This window comes from Carlito syrichta, unplaced genomic scaffold (genome assembly GCF_000164805.1).
Source record: "Carlito syrichta isolate Samal-C Ts95f unplaced genomic scaffold, Tarsius_syrichta-2.0.1 Scaffold47750, whole genome shotgun sequence".
NCBI classification, from domain to species: domain Eukaryota; kingdom Metazoa; phylum Chordata; class Mammalia; order Primates; family Tarsiidae; genus Carlito; species Carlito syrichta.
In genome coordinates this window covers 118,396-142,415 of record NW_006991846.1, presented here as the reverse complement: position 1 = coordinate 142,415, position 24,020 = coordinate 118,396, and the positions used below count along the sequence as shown (strand labels likewise).

At 35.8% G+C, this 24,020-nt stretch overlaps 1 protein-coding gene across 3 annotated transcripts in view; it reads right to left on the bottom strand.

Annotated features, from left to right (window-relative positions):
• AKAP9 (A-kinase anchoring protein 9) overlaps positions 1-24,020 on the bottom strand; it is a 164,415-nt gene that overhangs the window by 127,300 nt on the left and 13,095 nt on the right. For all 3 annotated transcript variants that reach the window (XM_008048614.1, XM_008048619.1, XM_008048626.1), the window contains exons 2-3: positions 5,081-5,326; positions 1,503-1,547 (exon numbers count right to left, since the gene is read on the bottom strand). In XM_008048614.1, coding sequence (XP_008046805.1) covers positions 1,503-1,547; positions 5,081-5,326 — 291 coding nt within the window. The remainder of the gene's footprint in view (positions 1-1,502; positions 1,548-5,080; positions 5,327-24,020) is intronic.

Sequence of the window (24,020 nt, the reverse complement as noted above, 5' to 3'; positions counted from 1 at the left end):
TGGCATCCCTTGGTGTCTTCAGGGAAACTCGTTCCATAATCCTTCCTAAGGATACAAAAATTTGTGAATGCTTAAGTCCCTTATACAAAGGGGTGTAGTATTTGTATATAACCTACACAATCCTCTTGTATACTTTAAGACATTCCAATATTACTTATATACTATATAAATGGCCATTATACTGTATTTTTTAATTGGTATTATTTGTATTAGTCTACTGTTATTTTTGCTTTTTCCAAATATTTTTGATCCATGGTTGGTCAAATCCTCATATGCAGAACCTGCTGATACAGACAACCAAATTTGTATTGCACACCAAATTTAAAGTCACAAAGTAGACTCTGAATTGCAAGCAGTGATTTTAAATCAAGATATTTTCCATTGAGGAAACTATGTATATCCTAAATAGGGCATCAATTTATTCATTGGATTAGTTATTTTCCCGACCAGATTACTAGTAAGTATATTCCAGTTTTTTGGGGTTTTTTTGAGTTGTAGTCTTACTGTGTTGCCCAGGCTGGAGGGCAGCAGCACGCTCACAGCCACCCCAGTGTCGATCTGCTGGGCTATAGGGATCCTTCCACCTCAGCCTTCCAAGTAGCCAGAACTACAGGTGTACGCTACCACATCAGGCTAATTTTTTATTTATTGTAGAGACGAGGTCTCGCCAAGTTGCTCAGGCTGGTCTTAAACCCGCAGGCTCAGGCAATCCACTCACCTCGGCCTCCCAAAGTGCTGGGATTACAGGCTGAGCCACCAAGCCCGGCCTATTCCAGCTTTTAAACACACTGAATTTTGAGGTGTCAAACTTGTTGCTTAATATGTTCATTTAAAATTAATGGATTTTTTCCTATCATAAATCTATAATAAGTTGAGATTTTCTGTATACACTGAGTTGTTAAACAATTCAGAAAAAGGAATCATTTTCCAAGTCCTCAAATTCTAGACCAAAGAAATCATAATCACATCTAAAAGAATAAGGAAAAAGATAACAAAATGACATATCACAACACATAAAGAAGATATTTCCTAAAGTGGCCGATGCCTATATTAGCCTTTATCACCTGAAATAAACACTATTGCAACATTAATTTGAATAAACTAGTAAATATGACTAGCTAGAATTTGAGCATTTGTAAAAAGCATTACTCAAAACAAAATAACCTATATTACAAATGTTTTACTGTGCTAAATATAGTTACCTTGCAATGATCATGTATGCTAGAAATCCAATATCAAATACTTCCCAGAAAATAAAACAGAGACTTTATCTAATTAAGGGCTAAGTCATTCAAACAAACTTGAGATCTTAGCTAACAATCTGAAAAAAGGTGTATCGGCAAAACATAACCTTTAGGTTTTCTAGTCATTTACATTATATAAAAATACAATATAATCATATGTTATAAGAAATAAAGCTGCAACAATACATAATTTTAAAAATAATATAAAATACTGATTTTATTTAAGATATTTGAAATCATAATATAACTTAGTCTTACCTCTGAACTGTAATCATCTGCTGTGTTTGAAATTTCACTTTCAGGCTAAAACAAAAGTAAAAACCAATTACAATTATGACTTTTATGGGGTAAATATCAGACTTTGTATTATGCCATTACTGTTACATATGATAGAAAATATAAAATGCTGCAAAAAAACTAGTAAAAATTCTTCAAATATTTAAAAATTTCATTGAATTATAAATCACAATGTCAAAATGATGCAACTAAAATTTACCTCTAGGCATTTTTTTTTTTTAACATAAAACTATCAAGAGGTACTTTCACACAGGGTCTTACAAACAGTACATACGACCTGTAAGCCAAAGGCACCAAATATGACACCATTCCTTTAATCCTTGTACAGTAGCTCCCCTTCATCCATGGTTTCACTCCCCACAATTTTCGTTACCCACAGTAAATTACAGTCCAAAAATATTAAATAAAAAACTTCAGAAATAAATACCTTATAAGTTTTAAACTGTGCACTGTTCTGAGTAGCATGATGAAAACTCATGCTGTCCCATCCATCCCATGAGATGAGAATCATCCCTCTGTCCAGTGTATCCACATTGTGTACACTACCCATCCGACAGTCACTTAGTAGCCATCTCAGTTATCAGATCCACTGTGATGCAATATTGCAGTGCTTGAACTCAGGTAACCCTTATTTTATTTAATAATGATCCCAAAACACAAGAGTGCTATGCCTAATTAATAAATTATGTATGTATGAGAAAAAATATAGTACATAAAAAGGGTTTGGTACCCTCCATGGATAAGGAAGAACAACTGTACTTCTTTCAAAAAAAAGAGAAAAGTCCTAAGATGCTAGTGTCTAAGAAGTTCAATTTATCCAAAAGAAGAATAATAAAATCCTGATGCTAAAAAAAATCAATAACTTTAAGTAAAAATAATAACCTTTGTTGTTATAATACCTTTGTAGTTTACAAAAGCACTTTGAAAGACATTCTTGTTTCACTATCACATCTCTGGGATTGGGGTATGGAGTGAGTGGGTTTTTCGAGCTTTCCTTAGCTAAGAAGTAATAGGAAGAGTCACGGAGCAAATTCAAATTTTTTCTGACTCCCAAAGTACTGCTTTCACTGTTCATTCTCTCATCTAATCTAAAAATTTCATTTGACATAAAGATCTACAAATGTAATTGAGGAGCTAGAAATAAACCCTCGTATTTGTAGTCACTGACAATTCATTAGAAAAAGAATAATCTTTTTAACAAACAGTGCTGGGATAAATGAATATACGCCTGCCAAAAAAAAAATAAATAAAGTTGGACACCTACCTCCTACCACATATAAAAATTAACTAAAATAGATAAAAGACTAAAATTTAAGCTCTAAAATGATCAAAGTCTGCAAAGAAAACTTAGATGATCTTGGATTTGACAATGGTTGCTTTAGATATGATAACAAAAGCACAAGCAACTAAAATATATATATATATATATATATATATATATATATAGTTAAATTGTACCTTATCAAAACTAAAAAAATTTGTATGGCTGGCCATGATGTCTCACGTCTATAATCCCAGCACTTTGGGAGGCCAAAGTGAGAGGATTGCCTGAGCACATGGGTCCGACACCAGCCTGCACAACTTGGTGAGACCTCATCTCTACAACAAATCAAAAAATTATCCAGGTGTGGTGGCGTGTGCCTATAGTTCCAGCTACTCGGAAGACTGAGGGAGAAGGATCACCTGAGCCCAGCTGGTTGAGGCTGCAGTGGCCATAAGCATGCCACTGCACTCCAGCCTGGATGACATAGTGAGAGACTCCAACACAAAAAGAAATAAAAAATAAAAATTTGTGTAACAAAGGACACTATCAAGAAGGTGAAAAAACAAAATGAGAGACATTTGCAAATCATATATATGATATAAATCGAGTTGATCTTATATTTACAGATTTTGTATTTGTGAAATCAATTATTCAATATACCTTTCTGATAACTCTAAAAATCAATATATGCAGCATATTGATGGTATCATTCATGGACATGAGCAGAGTGGTGAAAATTTTGTCATCCAAAGCACACATTCCTAGTTAAGTTAGAACAAGGCAACATCTTGTCTTCTTGTTTCAGCTCTCATAATGTAAGCCAGTGTCCTTTACACAGTCCATTTACTGCCACATTTTTGTGATTTTTGTTATTGATTTCACTGCTTAAAATGGTTCCCAACTGTGACGCTGAAGTGCCATCTAGTGTTCCTAAAAGTAGGAAGGTTGTGATACACTTTATGGAGAAAACACGTGTGTAAGATAAGCTTTGTTCAGGCATGAGTAATAGTGCTGTTGACCATAGATTCAATATTAATGAATCAATAATTTAGATTAAATAACATGTCTTGAAACAGGAAAACACATAAAACAAGATTATAGATCAGTTAGTTGACAAAAATATTGTGACAAGTGGCTTGGAAGAATCTAACCTTGTATTTCCCCTTTGAGCAATGGTTAAGTATTCACTAACTCAGTGTTTGTGGAAACTTCACAGAACACAACTACCACAGATAATCTCATTGCTTGTATCTGAAGAATAAATGTTACATAGCATATATAGTTAAGTATCGTGGGTTCCATTTGTTCTTTTTGTGCTATATTCTTAAAAGTGCTCTCCTACTTTGATAAAGGACATATTTCCATTGCCAACCCTGATTTCTTGAACAAAGCTCAAATCCTTACATATCAAAATGTCACTGTTTCCACACAAATATGCCATGGCACAACCAAAATAATGAATAGCATCTGCCCTGCCCAACACAATTCCTCCTAAGCAACACATCCTTCTCTATTCCTGGTCTTGGTTAGTGGCTCCACCATCCCACCTACCATTTCAATCTAACCTTAATTTCTCCCTCATTCCTTTATCCCGGAAAATTACATCAAGTGGGAGAAATTAAAATTCATTGAGCCTCTACTACATGCCAGGTAAAAATCTCCAGCCCCTCACCATTATCACCATCCCATCCCTATCACTTTGTAATCCATTTCAGATCAAACTACTTACAGTTTCCAGACCATATCACCCTGTTTTATTTATTTATGAATGTTGTTTCATTTGCACAGAGGTTGCTTCTCTAACTTCTTTGCCTCTAATTCCAGCTCACACTTCAAGGCTCAGTTCTACTATCTCTTCCAAGAAATCTTCCCAAATTGCATAAACAAGGCTAAATTGGGCATTCCCCACACTCTAGAGTATCATGTACAGTCACTAGCACAGAGCTAATCATAGTACACTGCATATCTTTACATATGCCTGCTCCACTAGACTGATTTTCCTAAAGGTCAGAGACTGTCATATTCATCTTTGTATCTCTGGTGCTCAATCCTTAGTGCATTACAGATGTCTAATAATGTTTGTTGAATTAGGCTCACAAAACTCCCTCTTAGAGGTTACTAAACATTTTTGGTATAACTGTTTAGTTACCATACTATTGCAAATTTCAAAATGAAATAAAAAGCATGACCAAATTGCACAGGGTGCTAATGGTTGTTGTCATCACATTACTTTTCATTTATAACTATAACATTTAAAATCTGGAAGAATACTTACTTCAACAGAGAAGACCGAGTCATGTGTGACTATTTCTCCACTACGCAGAGTTTTCATTATTGAAGATTCAGGAGTCACAGCTGTCTGAGAACTACTTATGTACATCTCATCACACCGTGATTGATCACTCAAGTGATGGTATGCTGACTCGTCATGTTTAGTGCTTGAGATTTTTCTCCTTCTTTTCTGCTTTTTGGAAGGATTCTGCCCATCAGATTGAGCTTTCCTTTGTCTAAACTGGGCAAGCTACAGAAGAAAGGAAACTTCCATTATTGTCAAAGATAATTTCTTCATCACCACTAAGAAAAAGACAGTTTTAAGGGTCATTTTATTTCACAGATCAAATTATCACTAAATAAAAGTGATAAAATAAAGGACAGTTATTGTAGTCTTTAATATAAGAATAACTAATTAATGGAATGCAAAGAAACTAGTTATTTTTGGATGAACCTACTTGAAATATTGAGGTTTACCGGTAAAAACTGAAAATGTCATGTCTGAAGAAAAGAAAATTAGCCCAGATTTAGGTAGAATAAGAAAAAATAGAAACTGCCGTTCACTGTTTGGTGAGAGTGTAATCTCTGGACTTGAGATTATATGAGAAGACACTCATACACACATGCACACTTCCCCAAATGCATTTGCTTTCTGGAATTTCTGGGACTTCTACTGCTTTATACTAAAGAAAATCAGTATATATAAAAAGATTTAGATAAATAAGAGGTCACTTCAGCCTTATTTGTAAGGGGAAAAAATTAGAAATAAGTATCAAACAGTAGTGCTTTCCAGCTCTTAATCACTTATATATAATCATCAGGATTTTTGCCATATTCTAGTGCTACCTTTATGTATCATTTATTTAACATGTTTTGACCAGTGTACTTTCTTATTTAGATTTATTTTAAGAACTAAGAAAAACTTCCAGTTCTTTGAAGGAGGCTGCCTTCTCCTTCCTCAAAGAAAACCAAAAACAAATACACAGCTCCAAGATTATTGCCAGCAATATCCTGAAACTCAAATATAAGGAGAAGATAGCTCCTAGGGCCACAGAGAAGTAAAAGAAATAAAATCAGAGTAGACGTCAAGAGAAGTGGACTTCATATCTGTAACAACCCTCCCCTCAATCTGCCTAGCACCAAGAATGGAAAACTTCTTCCCAACTCAATTTCTGCCCTGGAAAAGTGAAATCGAGGTAGACCATCAGACAATCAGCTTCCCCGTCATCTTGCGTTCCCTGGCAGGAGACCTGTCCCTACCTCAACCCAGAAAAACTACTGGGAGTTCCTGAATATCCTTGAGATGCCAAATGAGAATGGCTATTTCGCAGCACCATGTTGTAGGAGGTTCGTTTCACAAATCCTCTGGGCACGAACTCTTAGCAAATCATCCTAACTACCATAAGATAGCCCCTCTGGCATTTGTCCCATTTGAGAAGGGCAACACGTGGCTGTTTACTAGAATCAAGACAAACTAGGGCTTAAGGCACTACCTAGTGCTGAAGTAGGAGGGAGAGATCAAGCAGGACATAAAATAGAAAATCAAAAGATAAATTACAAGAGCCTCTAAGCAAACACATCCAATAAAAATCCAAAAAAGTCAGATAGAAAAGACTGGAATATATAAATAATGCTTCAGTGCAAAGACATAGACATTTATCCACAAGAAACAACAGCAAAGAAGGAACCATGACCTCCCCAAACAAACAAAGCAAAGAACCAGTGAATGACCCTAACAAAATGGCGATATGTGACCAAGAATTCTAAATAGCAGTTTTAAGGAAACGTAGTGATATCCAGAATAATGCAGAAAACCAATTTATCAAAGAAATTTATCAAAGAAAATTCATGGAGACTGAAATACTAAAAAAACAAACAAACAAACAAAAAATCTTGGCACCGACAAACACATTTGCTGAATGGAAAAATTCAGTAAAGGCGTTTAACAGCAGACTGGATCAAGCAGAGGAAAGAATAAGTAAGCATGAAGACAGGCTGTCTGAAAACAAAAAGAGTTGAAAAAAGAATTTTTAAAAAAACTACAAGATATAGAAAATTACCTCAGAAAACCAAACCTAAGAATTACTGGTGTTTAAGAGGGAGTTGAGCAAGAGCAAGGGGTGGAAAGCTCACTGATAGACATAATAACAAAAGTTTTTCAAAACTTGAGACAAATAAATATCCAGGGCCAAGAAGGTCAGAAAACACCAAACAGATTCATCCCAAAAAATACAACCCCAAGGCATATTATAATCAAACTCTTGAAGGCCAAGGACAAAAAAAAAAAAAAAAAGCAGCTAAAGTAAAGAAGCAAATAACATGTAAAAGAGCTCCACTTTGGTAACAGACTTCTCAAAATAAATCAATATAGACTGGGGGGGGGAGAGAGTAACATTTTTAAAGCACTAAAAGAAAAAAAAACCTACCACCCAAGAATGCTGTATCTAGCAAATTTATCCTTCAAATATGAAGACAAAGTTTTTCCAACACAAACCAAAGCTGAGAGAATTCACCATTATCAGACCTGTCTTATAAGAAATGTTAATGACAGTTCTTCAACATGAAACCAAAAAAACACTAACATGAAAAAAGAAAATATTTGAAGGTATAAAATCCACTGGTAAATTAAGTATGCAGACAAACCCACAGTACTGTAATACTGTCACTGTTGTGTGCAATCCACTCATAACTCTAGGATGAAGCCCAAAAGACAAACCTGTCAAAAACAAAAATAGCTACAGCAAGGTTAAGAGAAAGATAATATAAAAGTATGGAAATTGAGCCAACAGAATGTCAAAAATGCAGGAGGAATGGCATTAAAGTGTAGAGGGGCTTTTTTCCCATTTTGTATGTATCTATTTCTATTCTTTTTTTTTGTGATCTAAGATAAATGATCATCTCGTTAAAATAACTTGTTTTATCTATAAGATACTTTTAGTAAGCTTCATGGCAACTACAATGTAAAAACCTATAATAACACTAAAAATAAAAAGCAAGCTGGGCTTGGTGGCTCAGCTTGTAATCCCACGCTTTGGGAGGCCGAGGTGAGTGGACTGCCTGAGCCTGAGGGTTTGAGACCTGCCTGGGCAATTTGGCAAGACCTCATCTCTACAATAAATCAAAAAATCAGCCGGGCATGGTAGCAGGTGCCTGTAGTTCCAGCTACTTGGAAGGCTGAGGCGGAAGAATCGCCACAGCCCAGCAGGTCGAGGCTGTGGTGGCCGGGAGCAGCTACTGCACTCCAGTCTGGGTGACAGAGTGAGACTCCAACTCCAAAAAAAATAAAATAAAAAGCAATGACTAAAACATACTACCAGAGACACGAAAGAAGACAGGAAGAAAGAGAAGAGTTACAGAACAATCAGAGAACAAGCAACAAGCGGTAGTATTAAAATCTCACTTATCGGCAATAATACTAAACGTAAATGCACTAGATTCTCAAATTAAAAAGCACAGAGTGCCCAAATGGATAAAGAAGTAAGCCACCACTATATGCTGCCTACAAGAAATCCACTTTGCCTATAAGGATAGACACAGACTAAAAGTACAGGGTTGGAAAAAGATATTTCATGCAACTGTAAGCCTTAAAAAAGAGCAAGAGTAGCTCTTAGATAAAATACTACAAACCAAAGACTGTAAAAAGAGACAAAGAAGGTCACTAGGTAATGATAAAGGGCCAATTCGGGAAGAAGATATAACAATTATAAATATCTGTGTCCCAAGCACCAAAGCTCTCAAGTACGTAAAGCAAACATTAACAAATTAAAAAGGAGAAATGAACTACAATACAACCACAGTAGACTGGGCTCCATAGCTCAGCCTGTAATCCCAGCACTTTGGGAGGCAGAGGCAAGAGGAATGCCTGAGCCTGTGGGTTTGAGACCAGCCCCAGCAACTTGACAAGACCTCATCTCTACAATAAATAAAAAAATTAACTGGACATGGTAGCGTGTGCCTGTAGTTTCGGCTATTTGAAAGGCTGAGGCAGAAGGATTGCTGGAGTCCAGCAGGCCGATGCTGGGTTGGCTGTTAGTGTGCCACTGCACTCCAGCCTGGGTGACAGTAACACTCCAACTTAAAAAAATAATAATAATATCACACTAGAAGAATTCAACATCTCAATCTGGAGACAGACTGGTATATTCCAATTCTAATTCTAATGAACAGATCATCCAGTCATAAAATCAACAAAGAAACATCAGAGTTTAACTATACACTAGACCAAATAGGCCTGTCTGACATTTACAGAACATTTACAGAACTGCTGCAGGATATACATTCCCTTCATCAGCACAAGAACATTCTCCAGAATAAACCATACCTTAAGCCACAAAACAAGTGTCAACAAATTTTAAAAAGTAGAAGTGATATAAAGTATCTTTTCTGACCAAAATGGAATAAAACTAGAAATCAATAACAAGAGGAACCTCCAAAAACACACATGGAAATTAAACAATATGCTCCTGAATGATCACTAGGGTCAAGAAAGAAATGAAATGGGAATTAAAAATCAAATGAAAACGAAAGCACAATATACCAAAAATCTATGGGATAACACAAAAGCAGTAGTAAGAAAAAAGTTTATAGCAAAAAAATAGATAGACTTCAAATAACCTAATGATGCACAGCAACAAACTAGAAAAGCAAGAAAAAAAACCCCCCACAAAATTAGAAGAAGGGAAGAAATAGCAAAAATCAGAGCAGATATAAACAAAATTGAAAACAAACTGAAAAAAGGGACCCAGAGAAACTCAGAATAAACTTAGTTCACAATTTGCCTCAACATAACCATTTTTACTTTGACACACTTTGATAGCACAGGTTGCACATCAATAGAAATTCCAACAGGCAGGTTTTAGGAAGCATTCAGGCATTGGCAGCCTATCCCACCCCCTCGGCAAATCTCCAACAGATGCAAGACAAGGACAGAGCCATAGAAATGATAATAGACTAGTTTTTTTTGCCAAAGAGCTTGTGGATTGGAAACCTCTGACAGATCTCTTGCAGGAAAAATTCTTTACCTTGTCTCCTCCCATCTAGCCCACCATTCGAAGGCATGAGATGCTAATGTCTAAGACATCAAGTTCTAAGACTCATGTGACCACAATCAACATCAAAGATCCACAGCCCTGGACATTCCTTTTGGCCCAGACCTCTGTGGGCCCAAACCCCCCTTATCCAAAGGCTCTAAAATATACCCAGGCCTTGGCCCTTCAATGCCACACTCGCCTCTGAATGTCAGCCCCCTTTCTTATCTGTGAAAGGTGGATAATAAAGTTTACTTCCTTCTACTTCTTACTTGTTTGCAATCTTGCATTATTCCCATGGTACTGGCACCGGCCCACCTTGCCTCAGTTTACCCTTTCACAAACAAAAAAACCCAGAAGATCAATGACACAAAAAGCTGGTTTATCAAAAGACAAACAAAATTGATAGACCTTTAGGTACACTAGTTAGAAAAAAAAAAGGAGGGAGACCAAAAAAAAAAAAAAAAAAAAATAGAAATGAAAAAGGAAATATAACAGCTGAAACCACAAAAACACAAAGATTCTTTAGATATTATTATGAATGACTAACTACACACCAACAAATTTGAAAAAACAGAAGAAATGGATGAATTTCTGGACGTACACAGCCCACCAAGATTTAACCATGACGAAACAAATAATCTCAACAAACCAATAATGAGATTGAAGCCATAATTTAAAAAATCTCCAATCAAAGAAAAGCTGACACCAGCTGTGCTGGTTCATGCCAGTAATCCCAGCACTTTGGGAAGCCAAGGCAAGAGGACTGTTTAGCCCAGAAGTTTGAGACCAGCCTGGACAACATAGCCAGACCTCGTCTCTACATAAAAATTTTAAAAATAGCCAGGCATAGTGGCATGTGCCTGTAGTCCCAGCTACTAGGAAGGCTGAGGCAGGAGGATCGCAAGGGTCCAGGTGGCTGTGGTGAGTATGATAACACCACTGCATTCCAGTTTGGGTTACAGAGTGGGAGGGGGAGGAGAAGGGGAAGGAAAAGAGAAGGGAAAAGCCGAGCCCAGGACCTGATAGCTTCACCTGAGAATTACACTAAATATTTAAAGAAGAACTAAATGTTTAGAACACATAAAAAAAAAAGTGAAAACGCAGGAATCCTTCCAAACTCATTCAACAAAGGCAGTATTAACCTGATACTAAAGCCAGATAAGAACACAATAATAAAACTACAGTCCAATAATCATGATAAACACAGATGCAAAAACCATCAGCAAAATGAATTCAACAACACATTAAAAAGATCATTTACCATGATCAAGTGGGATTCAGCCCAGGTATGCAAGGATGGTTCAACAAATGCAAATCAATAAATGTAATACATTACATTAACAGAACCAAGAACAGAAACCATAGACCTTTTTAATACACGTTGAAAACATATTAAATAAAGTGCAACACTACATTAAGATAAAAATCCTCAACAAACTGGATATAGAAGGAACATATTTCAAAATAATAAAGGCTGAATAGGACAAACCCACAGCTAAAATCACAATGAAAAGGGGAAAATAGGAAGCTTTTCATCTAGGTCTGGAACAAGACAGGATGCTCACTTTCACCACTTTTAATCACTATAATATTGAAAGTCCTGGCCAGATCCATCAGACAAGAGAAAGAAATAAAGGGCACCAAAACTGAAAAGGGGAGGACAAATTACCCTTGTTCATAGACCATAATCTTCTATGTAAAAAAAATGAAGACTCCACCAAAAAAACCTGTTAGAACTGATAAATTCAGTAGTTACAATATACAAAATAAACATATTAAAATCAGTACAGCATTTATATTCACCAATAGCAAACAATCTGAAAAAGAAGGCAAGAATGTAATCCCATTTACAATAGCTACAAAGAATATAAAATGCCTAGGAATCAATTTAACCAAAAAAATGAAACATCAATAAAAGGAAAACTAGTAAGCACTGATGAAAGAAATTATAGAGGATACACACAAAAAAGAAAGATATTCCATGCTCATGGATTACAAGAATTAACACTGTTAAAAAAACGAGACGATTGCCTGAGTCCAGGGGCTCGAGATCAGCCCGGCCAACTTGGTGAGACCTCATCTCTACAATAAAACAAAAAATTAGCCAGGTGTGGAGGCATGTGCCTGTGGTTCCAGCTACCTGGAAAGCTGAAACTGAAGGATCACCTGAGCCCAGCAGGTCGAAGTTGTGGTGGCCATGAGCGTGCCACTGCACTCTAGCTTGGAGACAGAGTGAGACTCCTACTCAAAAAATAAAAATAAAAAACTAAAAAGAAAATACTCTTCAAAGCAGTTTATAGAGTCAATGCAATCCCTATCAAAATACCAATGCCATTCTTCACAGAAATTTTTTTGAATCCTTATTATTTTTATAGAAACAGAAACAATCTCAAATAGTCAAAGGAACCCTGAACAAAATGAACAAATATGAAAGCATCACACTATCTCACTTCAAAATATACCACAAAAATTGGCTGGGCATGGTGGCTCACACCTATATAGTCCCAGCACTTAGGAGGCCGAGGTAAGAGGATTGCTTGAGCCAGGAATTCAAAATCAGCCTGGGCAACATAACATCTCTAAAAACAAAACAAAAAGTCAAAATATACAACAAAGCTAATAACGAAATCAGCATGGTACTATCAGAAAAATTGATGCATTGAGATCAATGAAACAGAATACAGAACCCAGATATAAATCCACAAATTTAGAGCCAACTCATTTTGACAAAGGTGCTAAGAACATACAATGGGGAAAAGACAGTATCTTCAATAAATAGTACTAGGAAAACCAGAGAGCCACATGCAGAATAATGAATTAGATTCCTACCTCTCTCCACATACAAAAATCAAATAAAAATGGACTAAAGATTTAAATCTAAGACCTGAACCTATGAAACCACTAGAAGAAAATATTGAGAAAATGCTCCAGAACATTTATCTGACCAAAAATTTTTTGTGTAAGACCCCAAAAGCAAAGGAAATCAAAGCCAAAATAGACAAGCAGAACTGTATCAAGCTAAAAATCTTCTACACAACAAAGAAAGTAATCAACAAAGTAAAGAGATAATTTCCACAGAGTGGGAGAAAATATTTATAAACTATGTCCCTGATAAGGGATTAGTAATCAGAATATGTAAGAAAGTCAAACAGCTCAACAGCAAAAAATAATAATAATCTTATTTTTTAAAAGGGTAAAAGATCTGAATTGACATTTCTCAAAAGAAGAAATACAAATGGCCAACAGGCATAAGAAAAATGCTTGATATCACGGTTCATCATTAAATGCAAATCAAAACCACAATGATATATTATCTATATATATAATCTTACCACAGTAAGGGGTAATGGCTATTATGAAAAAGACAAAAAATAATAAATGCTGGTGAGGATGTGGAGAAAGGGTAACCTTTACAAAATGTTGGTGGGAATGTAAATTAACATAGCCACTATGGAAAACTGAATAAAGGCCCTCAAAAAACTAAAAACTAAGAACTATAAGAACTACCAAATGAACCAGCAATTCCACTATTGGGTACATATACAAAGAAAATAAATCAATATATTGAGGAGATATCTGCACTCCCTTGTTTATTGATTGCAGCACTATTCGCAATAGCCACAATATGGAACGAACCTAAGTGACCATCAACAGATGAAAACGCAAAGAAAATGTAGTATATATATACACAATGGAATATTATGGATGGAGCTGGAGGCCATGAAGTTAAGTGAAATAATCTAAGCACAGAAAGACATATACTGCATGTTCTCACTCCTATGTGGGAGCTAACAAAATGGATGAAGATAGAGAATAGGTCAGTGGTTACAAGAGACCTAGAAGGGTATGGGGAAAGGGAAAATTATGAGAGGTTGATTAATAGGTACAAACATTTGATAAAAATAAATAAGACCTAGCACTGGATAAAGCAGTAGTGTGGCCACAGCTTACCACAATCTATTGTATATTTCAAAATAGCTGGAAGAGAATAACTCCAAAGTTTCTAGCATAAAGAAAAGACAAATATTTAAGGTGATGGACAACCCAATTACACTGATTTAATCTTTACAAACTAAATGAATGTATTAAATGATCACATGTACCCTTAAAAAACGTTCAGCAATTATGTATCAATCTGAAAAGGTAAGGCCAGGCATGGTGGCCCATACTCGTAACCCCAGCACTTTGAGAAGCCAAGATGGGAAAATTGCTTGAACCCAGGCATTCGAGACAAGCCTAGGCAGCATAGCAAGACCTCGGATCTACAAAAAATTAAACATTAGCCAGGTGTGGTGGTGCACACCTGTAGCTTTAGCTACTCAATAGACTGAGGCAGAAGGATCGCCTGAGCCTAGGAGTTTGAGGCTGCGGTGAGCTGTGAGTATACCACTGAACTCCAGCCTGGGCAACAAACTGAGACCACAACAGGAAGGAGGGAAGGGAAGGAAGGAGGGAGGGAGGGAAGGAGGGAGGGAAAAAAAAGAAAAAATTTATTTTCAAAGGAGATTTTCTATTCCTGATATAAATTAAAAGTCCACGCAAGGTTTCCCTTAAAACAATTTTTTAAAAATACAATGGCAAAACTATTATTAAAAGTTTAGTTAGATGTCATTGAAGGCATGAGAAATGGGCATGTGTTAAAGGGGTGTTAAAGATATACAAGTATAAAAAAGACTTTTGGTTATCATAAGCAGACAGACTAAAAGAAAATTGGAAATGGTAACAGCTTTCTTACAATATTATGCAGTGCTTCTTAATACTATGCAAGGATACCTCTAAAATATCTTGTCATCACCTAAAATTATATGCCTGTATTACAAGCTTTACACAACACTGTTTAGCTGTGATGAAACCATATTAAAAATATTAATGCAAGTCATTATTGCTAATAAAGATGCTCACGACACAGTAGTAGGTATAAAATAGCATTGCAGTATAATCTTCTTTTATTTTTACTCTTTTATGAAAGGACAATTAAGTGTACTACTTTCAATACAGACAAAGCAGGCCTCAGATTCATAGCCATCAACAATTACATCTAGCTTGAATTTCAATAACGCTGTACTCACTTCTAGAAGAATATAGCCATAACAACTTTGGTGTGTCTCTGGACTTGAGATTACAGATATTTTTCTCTTTGCTCATCTAAAATTTCCTTTTCTTATATAATAAACGCTCTAATTTTTATATAAAGTAACTACTAACCACTGATTCCTAATTTAATTTTAGCTCGCTAATTATTCTGAGATGAGAAACCAAAGAATAATAAAGGTGCAAGCTCCTTTGTGCCTTAAAAACAGAAAATATACTACTAGTATTACTATAACAATTAATTGACTAATTGCAATGGTGACCAGGAAATTTGCAAAGTAGTAGAGAAATTTTTTAATGGTACTGATGTTAACTATCAAAATATGTGACAAATATGTTATCTACAGAAAACACACAATAAATTTTATACTTATTTGAAAAGAATATTGGTATGTCTTGAATACTTAACAAAGACATCAAATTTATAAATCAGAAATAGGTAATTATTGGTCTTATGGCATATAGAAATATATTACATTAAATTTTTTTCCCCAGTTATTTAGCAATTACCCAGTTATTCCACCTCATGTCTGCTTGAGAAACAGGTGCAAGACCGGTTGTCTCTACTTAAACATTATTAAGCATCTGGAATGCATTTAAACTACTTTGGAGGATAGCAACTTCATTCTTAAAAATAAACCAACTGAAATACTACTAAATGTATTATCTGTAAATGAAACCTAGATATATCTTTTAAAAAGAAAAATCCCTCAGAGAGACTACAATGCTAGATAAATATTAATAAGGACATTCTCAATTCAATTCTCAATATGCTCAATTTCAGAAACTTTTTATAATCCCATGTTGTCTACACTAAAAAATAGCAAAATACATCAAAGATGAAGATTCTGTTTAAGTTTTCAACTATACTAGGTTACACATAATTTATATTTAATACTTATTCAGACGTGCCAGCACACTTTTAAAAAACTAAAACTGTGCGTTATAAAAAGTTTGATTTTTAAAGATCTCTGAGACAACAGTATCTATTACTAAATGAACTCAAATGGAAAAGATAACAGATAGATGCGGGCAAAAAGTGGAATTGTTCTATTATACTACTTAGAATGAATCACTTTTAAGGGTATTAAATTGTTTTAGGCCTAAGTTACTTTTCATATAACATCATATTATTTTTCTCAGGCCAGTTAACCAGAAGGTAAGCACCAGGAAGGCAAGGACTTTTGTTTTGTTCACTGCTATATTTGTTCAATCCCTAGAATAAATTACATGGTGGGGGAAAAAAAAAGATAATTTTTCTTTTTCAGAAAAGTCACCACTAAGCAATAATTTTAAGTATGGCTTCAAAGAACCTGAAAACTAGGAAGATATGAATTATAACTAATTCTATTATATTAAAGCGTTCCATGGTTTTAAAATTAGCAATTTTCTAGTTACTTATTAAACAAATTAAAATACAAAAATACCCTGTTTACAAAAATCTCCCTTCTCCACCAAAAAAAATAATCGAAACAAAAATTATCAGAATATAACATCTACAATAACTTTTTAGCAAGAGTTTTGTTTGGTAAAAAATGTGAGAAGGAACAAAATCATAGCATAGATCCAATCTCTTAGAGTTATGTAAGATATTTTTACTTTACATCTGAAAAAGGCAAGTAGCAGATGAGGAAAAAAAAAAAAACCTCTCGTCCATTAGGTAATCATCTGATACTGTAATAATGCACTTTAAATCTCTGAGAAAACATTTATTCTAAAACATGATGAAAATTTAGACTACAGCCATCTGTGTTTGTCATTTAGAAGCCAATTACAAAAATGTTAACATATGCAGTCACAGAAATAGTTACAAGATTTATTGAATGATATTATGCCCATACACACTTTTCTTTCAAAGCTGTTTCATATCCCAAGCAAATGTCTTACCCTGACCAAAACGTGAGTAAATAACTGAACGTAAATAATTTATTCTTGAAATTCAAGATTTTTAAATTTATAAATGATCACTCTCAATGCAACAATAAATTTTCAAAACACTGTATTTTTTTTTAAAAGCCAACTTTTTATTATATCAATGCAAAAAAAATGACTATTTGGAATTTGTTTAGTTTCTTGAGTGTTCACTGAGTATTTGCCATGTGCCAGGCGCTTTGCAAGACATGAGTCAAAATATGTGATCCTAACAGTAGGTTATTTTTGCCTACTATTATTTAATAATATCAGCCTATTATCTCATCAAGTTGTAAGAAATAAATAAGATGAAAGTTAGTGTACAATTTCATAAACTCATCAGTCCTGTATATATTTAAGGAGGTGGTATGAGAACTTCTCTTGTCCTGATTTTCTTCTCATAGAAGACTTTCCAAAATAGGCGGTTGTAGAGTTTATACCTGGGAAGAAAATAACTTGGCATGTCAGGCAGAAAGTAGTTTATATACTCAACAAATATTTAGTGACTATCTGTCATGTGTCTAATCCCAGGCTAAGGTAGGGCATGTAGATGTAGTGATGAATAAAGAGGGATACAACTCTGCTCCTATGAATTGTAACCTGAGTGGAAAAACAAATTAAATAAAAAAACAGAAAAATAACACTTCTAGCAATAAAAAGTGCTTTGAAGAAAAGCACAGGAGAGCCTATAACAGAAAAGACTTAATTTGGATGGGATATGTAAGGAGAGGTCAGGAAATATTGAAAAAAGAATGTGAAGTTGAGATTTAAAGATATATATGAGCTACTTGCCCAAGATCATAAGCAGTTAGCAACAAAGTAGAACAGAACAAGAATACTGACTCCAAACCCAACTTTCCATTACACCAGTTTGCTTTTCATGTACTTTCAGCTGCCTTCCTTCTTTTGTCATTATACCTCACAATTCTAGAACACCAACCTTAAAGACATGAACAAGTGAAATCACTAAATTGACAAGTGTTCTTTTGACAAGACTGGAGATAAAATAAAAATAAACACAACAACAAACATATACTCAAAAGAGAATGGTACAAAATATTATTTAAATGTGTTATCTAGTCTTTCCAGTGTTTAAAAATAGCTGTAAGTAGAGCTATTTTCTATGTTTTTGGTGTAGAAGAGCTAAGAAATGCAAAATAATTCTAATTACAATGACTATTTGAACTTAGTCCTACCTTTAAACCTTTTTAACAAAGCCTCCAACAACCACTGGGGAGAAGAGAACATATTCAGTAAACGGTGCTGGGAAAACTGTCTGACCACATGCAGAAGATTGAAACAGGACCCCTAGCTATCACCATACACAATAATCAACTCTAAATGGATCAAAGGTTTTAAACATAAAACCTCAAACTATAAGAACCTTAGAAAATGCAGGAGATCCCTTATGGAAATTGGAACTGGCAACCAATTCCTGATCAAAACCCTAAGTGCCCATGCCATAAGAGATAAGAAAGACAAATGGGACATAATCAAACTGAAAAGCTTCTGCAAAGCAAAAGAAACCATCAAGAAAGTGGGGAGACAGCCCACAGAATGGGAAAAAACATTTGCCAACTGTATATCTGACAAAGGCCTAACATTCAGAATCTACAAGGAACTCAAGTGTGCTAAAAGGAAAAAAACAAACAGCTCCATTAAAAAGTTGGCAAAAGCGGGCGTGGTAGCGCGCGCCTGTAATTCCGGCTACTCGGAAGGCTGAGGCGGAAGGATCGCCGGAGCGCAGCAGGTGGAGGCTGCGGTGGCCAGGAGCAGCCACTGCACTCCAGTCTGGGCGACAGAGTGAGACTCCAACTCAAAAAAAAAAAAAAAAAAAGTGGGCAAAAGACATGAATAGATACTTCTCAAAAGAAGATACACGAGCAGTCAACAGACACATGAAAAAGTGCTCAGCCTCACTAATCATCAGAGAAATGCAAATCAAAACCACACTAAGATACCACCTAACCCCAGTAAGAATGGCCATCATTTATTAAATTATTCTACCAAAAACGATACCTGCACATGTGTTTATTGCAGCACTATTCACAGTAGCAAAAACAGGTATCTAACCATCCTGCCCATTGAACTGGCCTGATTTTAAAAAATGGAATATTATGCAGCCACAAAAAAGGACAAACAAATGGACTTTGCAGCAACTTAGATGGATTTAGAGTCTATCACACTCAATGATCTATTACAGAAACAGAGTACCACATGTTCTCACTCATAAGTGGACCCTGAACAATTACCACAATACTTTAAGAAAGGGATTGGCAGTAACGGGATACTACCAGGGTGGGGACTGCAGGGGGGCGGGTGGAGGGGAAACAGCATGAGTCGGGGTACCTGATCTCAAACCATGCAAAATGGAGACCAAAGGGAGTCCCAAATTTTACCTGTATGATGACCACTTATATACCTAATCCTGAATTACACCCCCATTTAAAATAAAAAATAAATAGAAGTTTTAAAATATTTTTTAATGAATGATAAACAAGAATTATATACAAACCATTACAAGCAAACTCCAGTGGCCTAACTATGGAATAAAAAGATTGTAACAGACCATTTGTTCAGAGGTGAAGCAGGGCAAATGAAACTAAAAGCAAAAGCAACACATTTAGGATGCTCTGGAGTATGTTTTCCAAAAATATTACAAAGATAAAACCACTGGAAAATAACAGTCCCGAACCGACCTGAGGAAATCAAAAATGGAAAGGTCACAAAACTTTACATTATTGAGTTCCAGTCCTATTAAAATCCTATAATTTCCTTCAGTGCAATGATGATTCTTTTAAGAAAACAATGGGTCTTTGAAGATCTTTGTGTCTAAGACAAAAACTAATTCTGCAGTTTAAGGAACCATCTTAATTTTGCATATTTAAACACAATTTAATTGCCTGGCACATAGTAGGTACAAAAAAAAGCTACTTAACCTCCTCCAAACTCCGTCTCTTCAAATGTATAATAAGGAGACACATTAGAAGGATCTTTTTCAGCCTGTAATCCCAGCACTTTGGGAGGCTGAGGCGAGTGGATTGCCTGAGCCCGAGGGTTCAAGACTTGCCCGGGCAACTTGGTGAGATCTCGTCTCTACAATAACTCAAAAACTAAACCAGGCATGGTAGCACGCGCCTGTAGTTCCGACTACTTCAAAGGCTGAGGTGAAAGGATCGCCGGAGCCCAACAGGTCGAGGCTGCTCCGGAGGCCGGGAGCTTGCAACTGCACTCCAGACTGGGTGATAGAGTGAGACTCCAACTCAAAAAAAAAAAAAAAATTTCTTCCAGTTTTTAGGACTTTCAGTTTTCACAACTGAACCCGAAGAAATACAGAAGATTATCAAGTTTCCTATGCAAACTTGATAACCTAAATGAAATGGAGAACTTTCTGACATCATACAGTCTCCCAATGTTGAAACAAGACACTGAGACACTAAATAGATCACTAACAACCCAGGAAATTGACTCTGTCATAAGAAAACTACTACCAAAAAAGCCCTGGACCGGAAGGCTTTCCAGTAGAATTCTACAAAACGAACAAGAAGGAGTTGATTTCAATCCTACTGAAAGTATTGCAGGAAGCCAGGCATGGTGGCTCAAACTTGTACACCAGCAATTTGGGAGGTCGAGGCAAGAGGACAGCCTGAGCCCACAGGTTCAAGACCAGCCTGGATAACATGGTTAAGACCTTGTCTAACAATAAATCAAAAATAATTAGCCAGACGTGGTAGACCATAATTACAGTTGAGGCTACTTGGAAGGCTGAGGCGGAAGGATTACTGGAGCCCAGCAGGTCGATACTGGGGTAGCTGTGAGTGTGCCACCTCACTCCAAACTGAATGACGGAGTAAGAATCCAACTAAAAAAAAAAAGTATTCCAGGCAATTGAGAAAGATGGAATTCTCCCCAAATCATTTTACGAAGCTAACATCACACTGGTACTCAAACCGGGTAAAGATCCAACAAAAAAAGAGAACTACAGGCCAATATATCTTATGAACATAGATGTAAAAATCCTCAACAAGATTCTAACAAATCAGATTTAACAACACATCTCAAAAATCACCCACCATGACCAAGTAGGCTTCATTCCTAGAATACAAGGCTGGTTCAACAGCCACAAGACCATAAATGTAATTAAACACATCAACAGATGTAAAAACAAGAACCACATGATTATATCATTAGACACAGAAAAAGCTTTTGAAAAAAAACCAGCATCCCTTCTTGATAAAAACCCTCAAAACCCTATATATAGAAGAAACATACCTCATGCCATCTACAACAAACCCACAGCTAGCATATTGCTAAGCAGATAGAAACTGGAAATATTTCCCTTGAAAACCGAAACAAGTCAAGGCTGCCCATTTTCACCTCTCTTGTTCAATGTTGTGTTAGAAGTTCTAGCTGGAGCAATTAGACAAGAAAAGGAAATCAGGGATATCCAAATAGGAAAAGAGGAAGTTAAGTTATCCCTCTTTGCTGACGATATAATCCTATACCTCGAAAATACAAGAGAACCTGTCAAAAACCTCCTTGCACTGATAAAGGACTTTGGCAAAGTCTTGGGGTACAAAATAAATCTGCAAAAGACAGTTGCATTCTTATACACCAACAACAAGCAGGCAGAGAACCAAATAAAAAGCACAATCCCATTCACAACAGCCACCAAAAAAATGAAACACCTCGGTATCTTCCTAACCAGAGAAGTGAAAGACCTTTACAATGAGAACTACAAAACACTGCTCAAAGAAATCCAAGAAGACGCAAACAAATGAAAAAATATTCCATGCTTATGGATAGGAAGAATCACCATTGTTAAGATGTTCATCCTACCAAAGGTAATCTACAGATTCAACAAGATACCCAATAAATTACCAACATCATTCTTCTCAGACCTAGAAATGACAACAGAGAGATTAATATGGAAACATAAAGGACCACAAATAGCCAAAACAATCCTTAGCAAAAGAAAAAAGGCAGGAGGTATCACACTTCCAGAATTCAAACTTTACTATAAGGGAATAATAATCAAAACAGCCTGTTATTGGTACAATAGGCATATGGACCAATGGAACACAACAAAGATTCCAGAAGCAAAGCCTCAATTTCTCTACCAATTCATCTTTGACAAAGCCTCCAATAACACTCACTGGGGAGAGGAGAACCTATTCGGTAAACGGTGCTGGGAAAACCGGCTGACCACATGTAGAAGATTGAAACAGAACCACTACCTATCACCATACACAAAAATTAACTCTAAATGGATCAAAGACCTAAACATAAAATCTTAAACTACAAGAATCTTAGAAAATGCAGGAGAGACCCTTATGGAAATTGGAACAGGCAACTAATTCCTGATCCCCTGATACCCGAGTGACCATGCCATAAGAGATAAGATAGACAAGTGGGACCTCATCAAACTGACAACCTTCTGCAAAGCAAAAGAAACCATCAAGAGAGTGGGGAGACAGCCCACAGAATGGGGAAAAAATATTTACCAACTGTATATCTGACAAAGGTCTAACATCTAGGATCTACAAGGAACTCAAAGGTTCTGAAAAGAAAAAACCAAACAGCACCATTAAAAAGTGGGCAAGGACAACTCCCTCGGGTCCCCTCCCACTGTGGAAGCTTTTCTGTCCTCTCAATAAATCCTGCTTTAACAACAACAACAACAAAGGGCAAAAGACATAAACAGACACTTCTCAAAAGAAGATATAGGGGCAGTCAACAGACACATGAAAAAGTGCTCAGCCTCACTCATCATCAGAGAAATGCAAATCAAAACCACACTGAGATACCACCTAACCCCAGTAAGAATGGCCAACATTAATAAAACAAACAACAACAGATGATGGCAAGGATGCCGAGAAAAAGGAACGCTTCTAGTGGGAATGTAAACTAGTACAACTTCTTTGGAAAACAGTGTGGTGATTTCTGAAAGAACTAGAAATTGACCTTCCATATGACTCAGCAATCCCACTACTGAGAATATACCCAGAGGAACCCAAATCATTCTACAAAAAAAGATACCTACATACGCATGTTTGTTGCAGCTCTAATCACAATAGCAAAATCATGGAACCAACCGTGCTGCCCATCGAAGTTGGACTGGATAAAAAAAATTGGTACATATACACAATGGAATATTATATAGCTATAAAGAAGGACAAGCATATGGACTTCACAGCAACTTGGATGGATTTAGAGTCGATCACACTCAGTGATCTATCACAGAGAAAAAGAACAGAGTACTATATGTTCTCACTCATAAGCAGATCTTAAACAATTATCATAATACTATAAGAAAGGGATTGGTGGCACACCTCATCAACAAGGGTACCTGCATAATGAGCATTTGTATACCTAATGCTGAATTGCACCCCACATCTTTAAAATTAAAAAATAAATAAAATATGCAATTAATAAACAACAACAAAAAGGATTTTCCTAATAGAAATTTTTAATTGTTCCCTTTCCTTTCGCCTATCTGTACCCTCAATTATAAAGGCGAAAAATTAGAATACTACATTATAAGAAAAAATTAATTGCTCCTCAGGAGAACACCTCAGTAAACAGTATCTATTACTATAATAACTGATCCCAACTGAAAAAAGATAATAACATAGAATAAAGAGTAGAATAATTCCATTATAATTTTAGAATGAATCACTTCTAAGTAGATGAAATTAGGAAAACATTATTTTAGATTCATGCTACTGATTATATGAAGTCATATTATTTCAGAACAATTAGAAAGTAACTCCAAGAGAACAGGAATTTTTAATCAAAATAAAAGCTTATACACTCAATTCCTAGAACAGTGACTGCACATAGATTCTTTTGTTTTTTAAGTTGTAGTCTCACTCTGTCACCCAGACTGGAGTGCAGTGGCCGCTCCCGGCC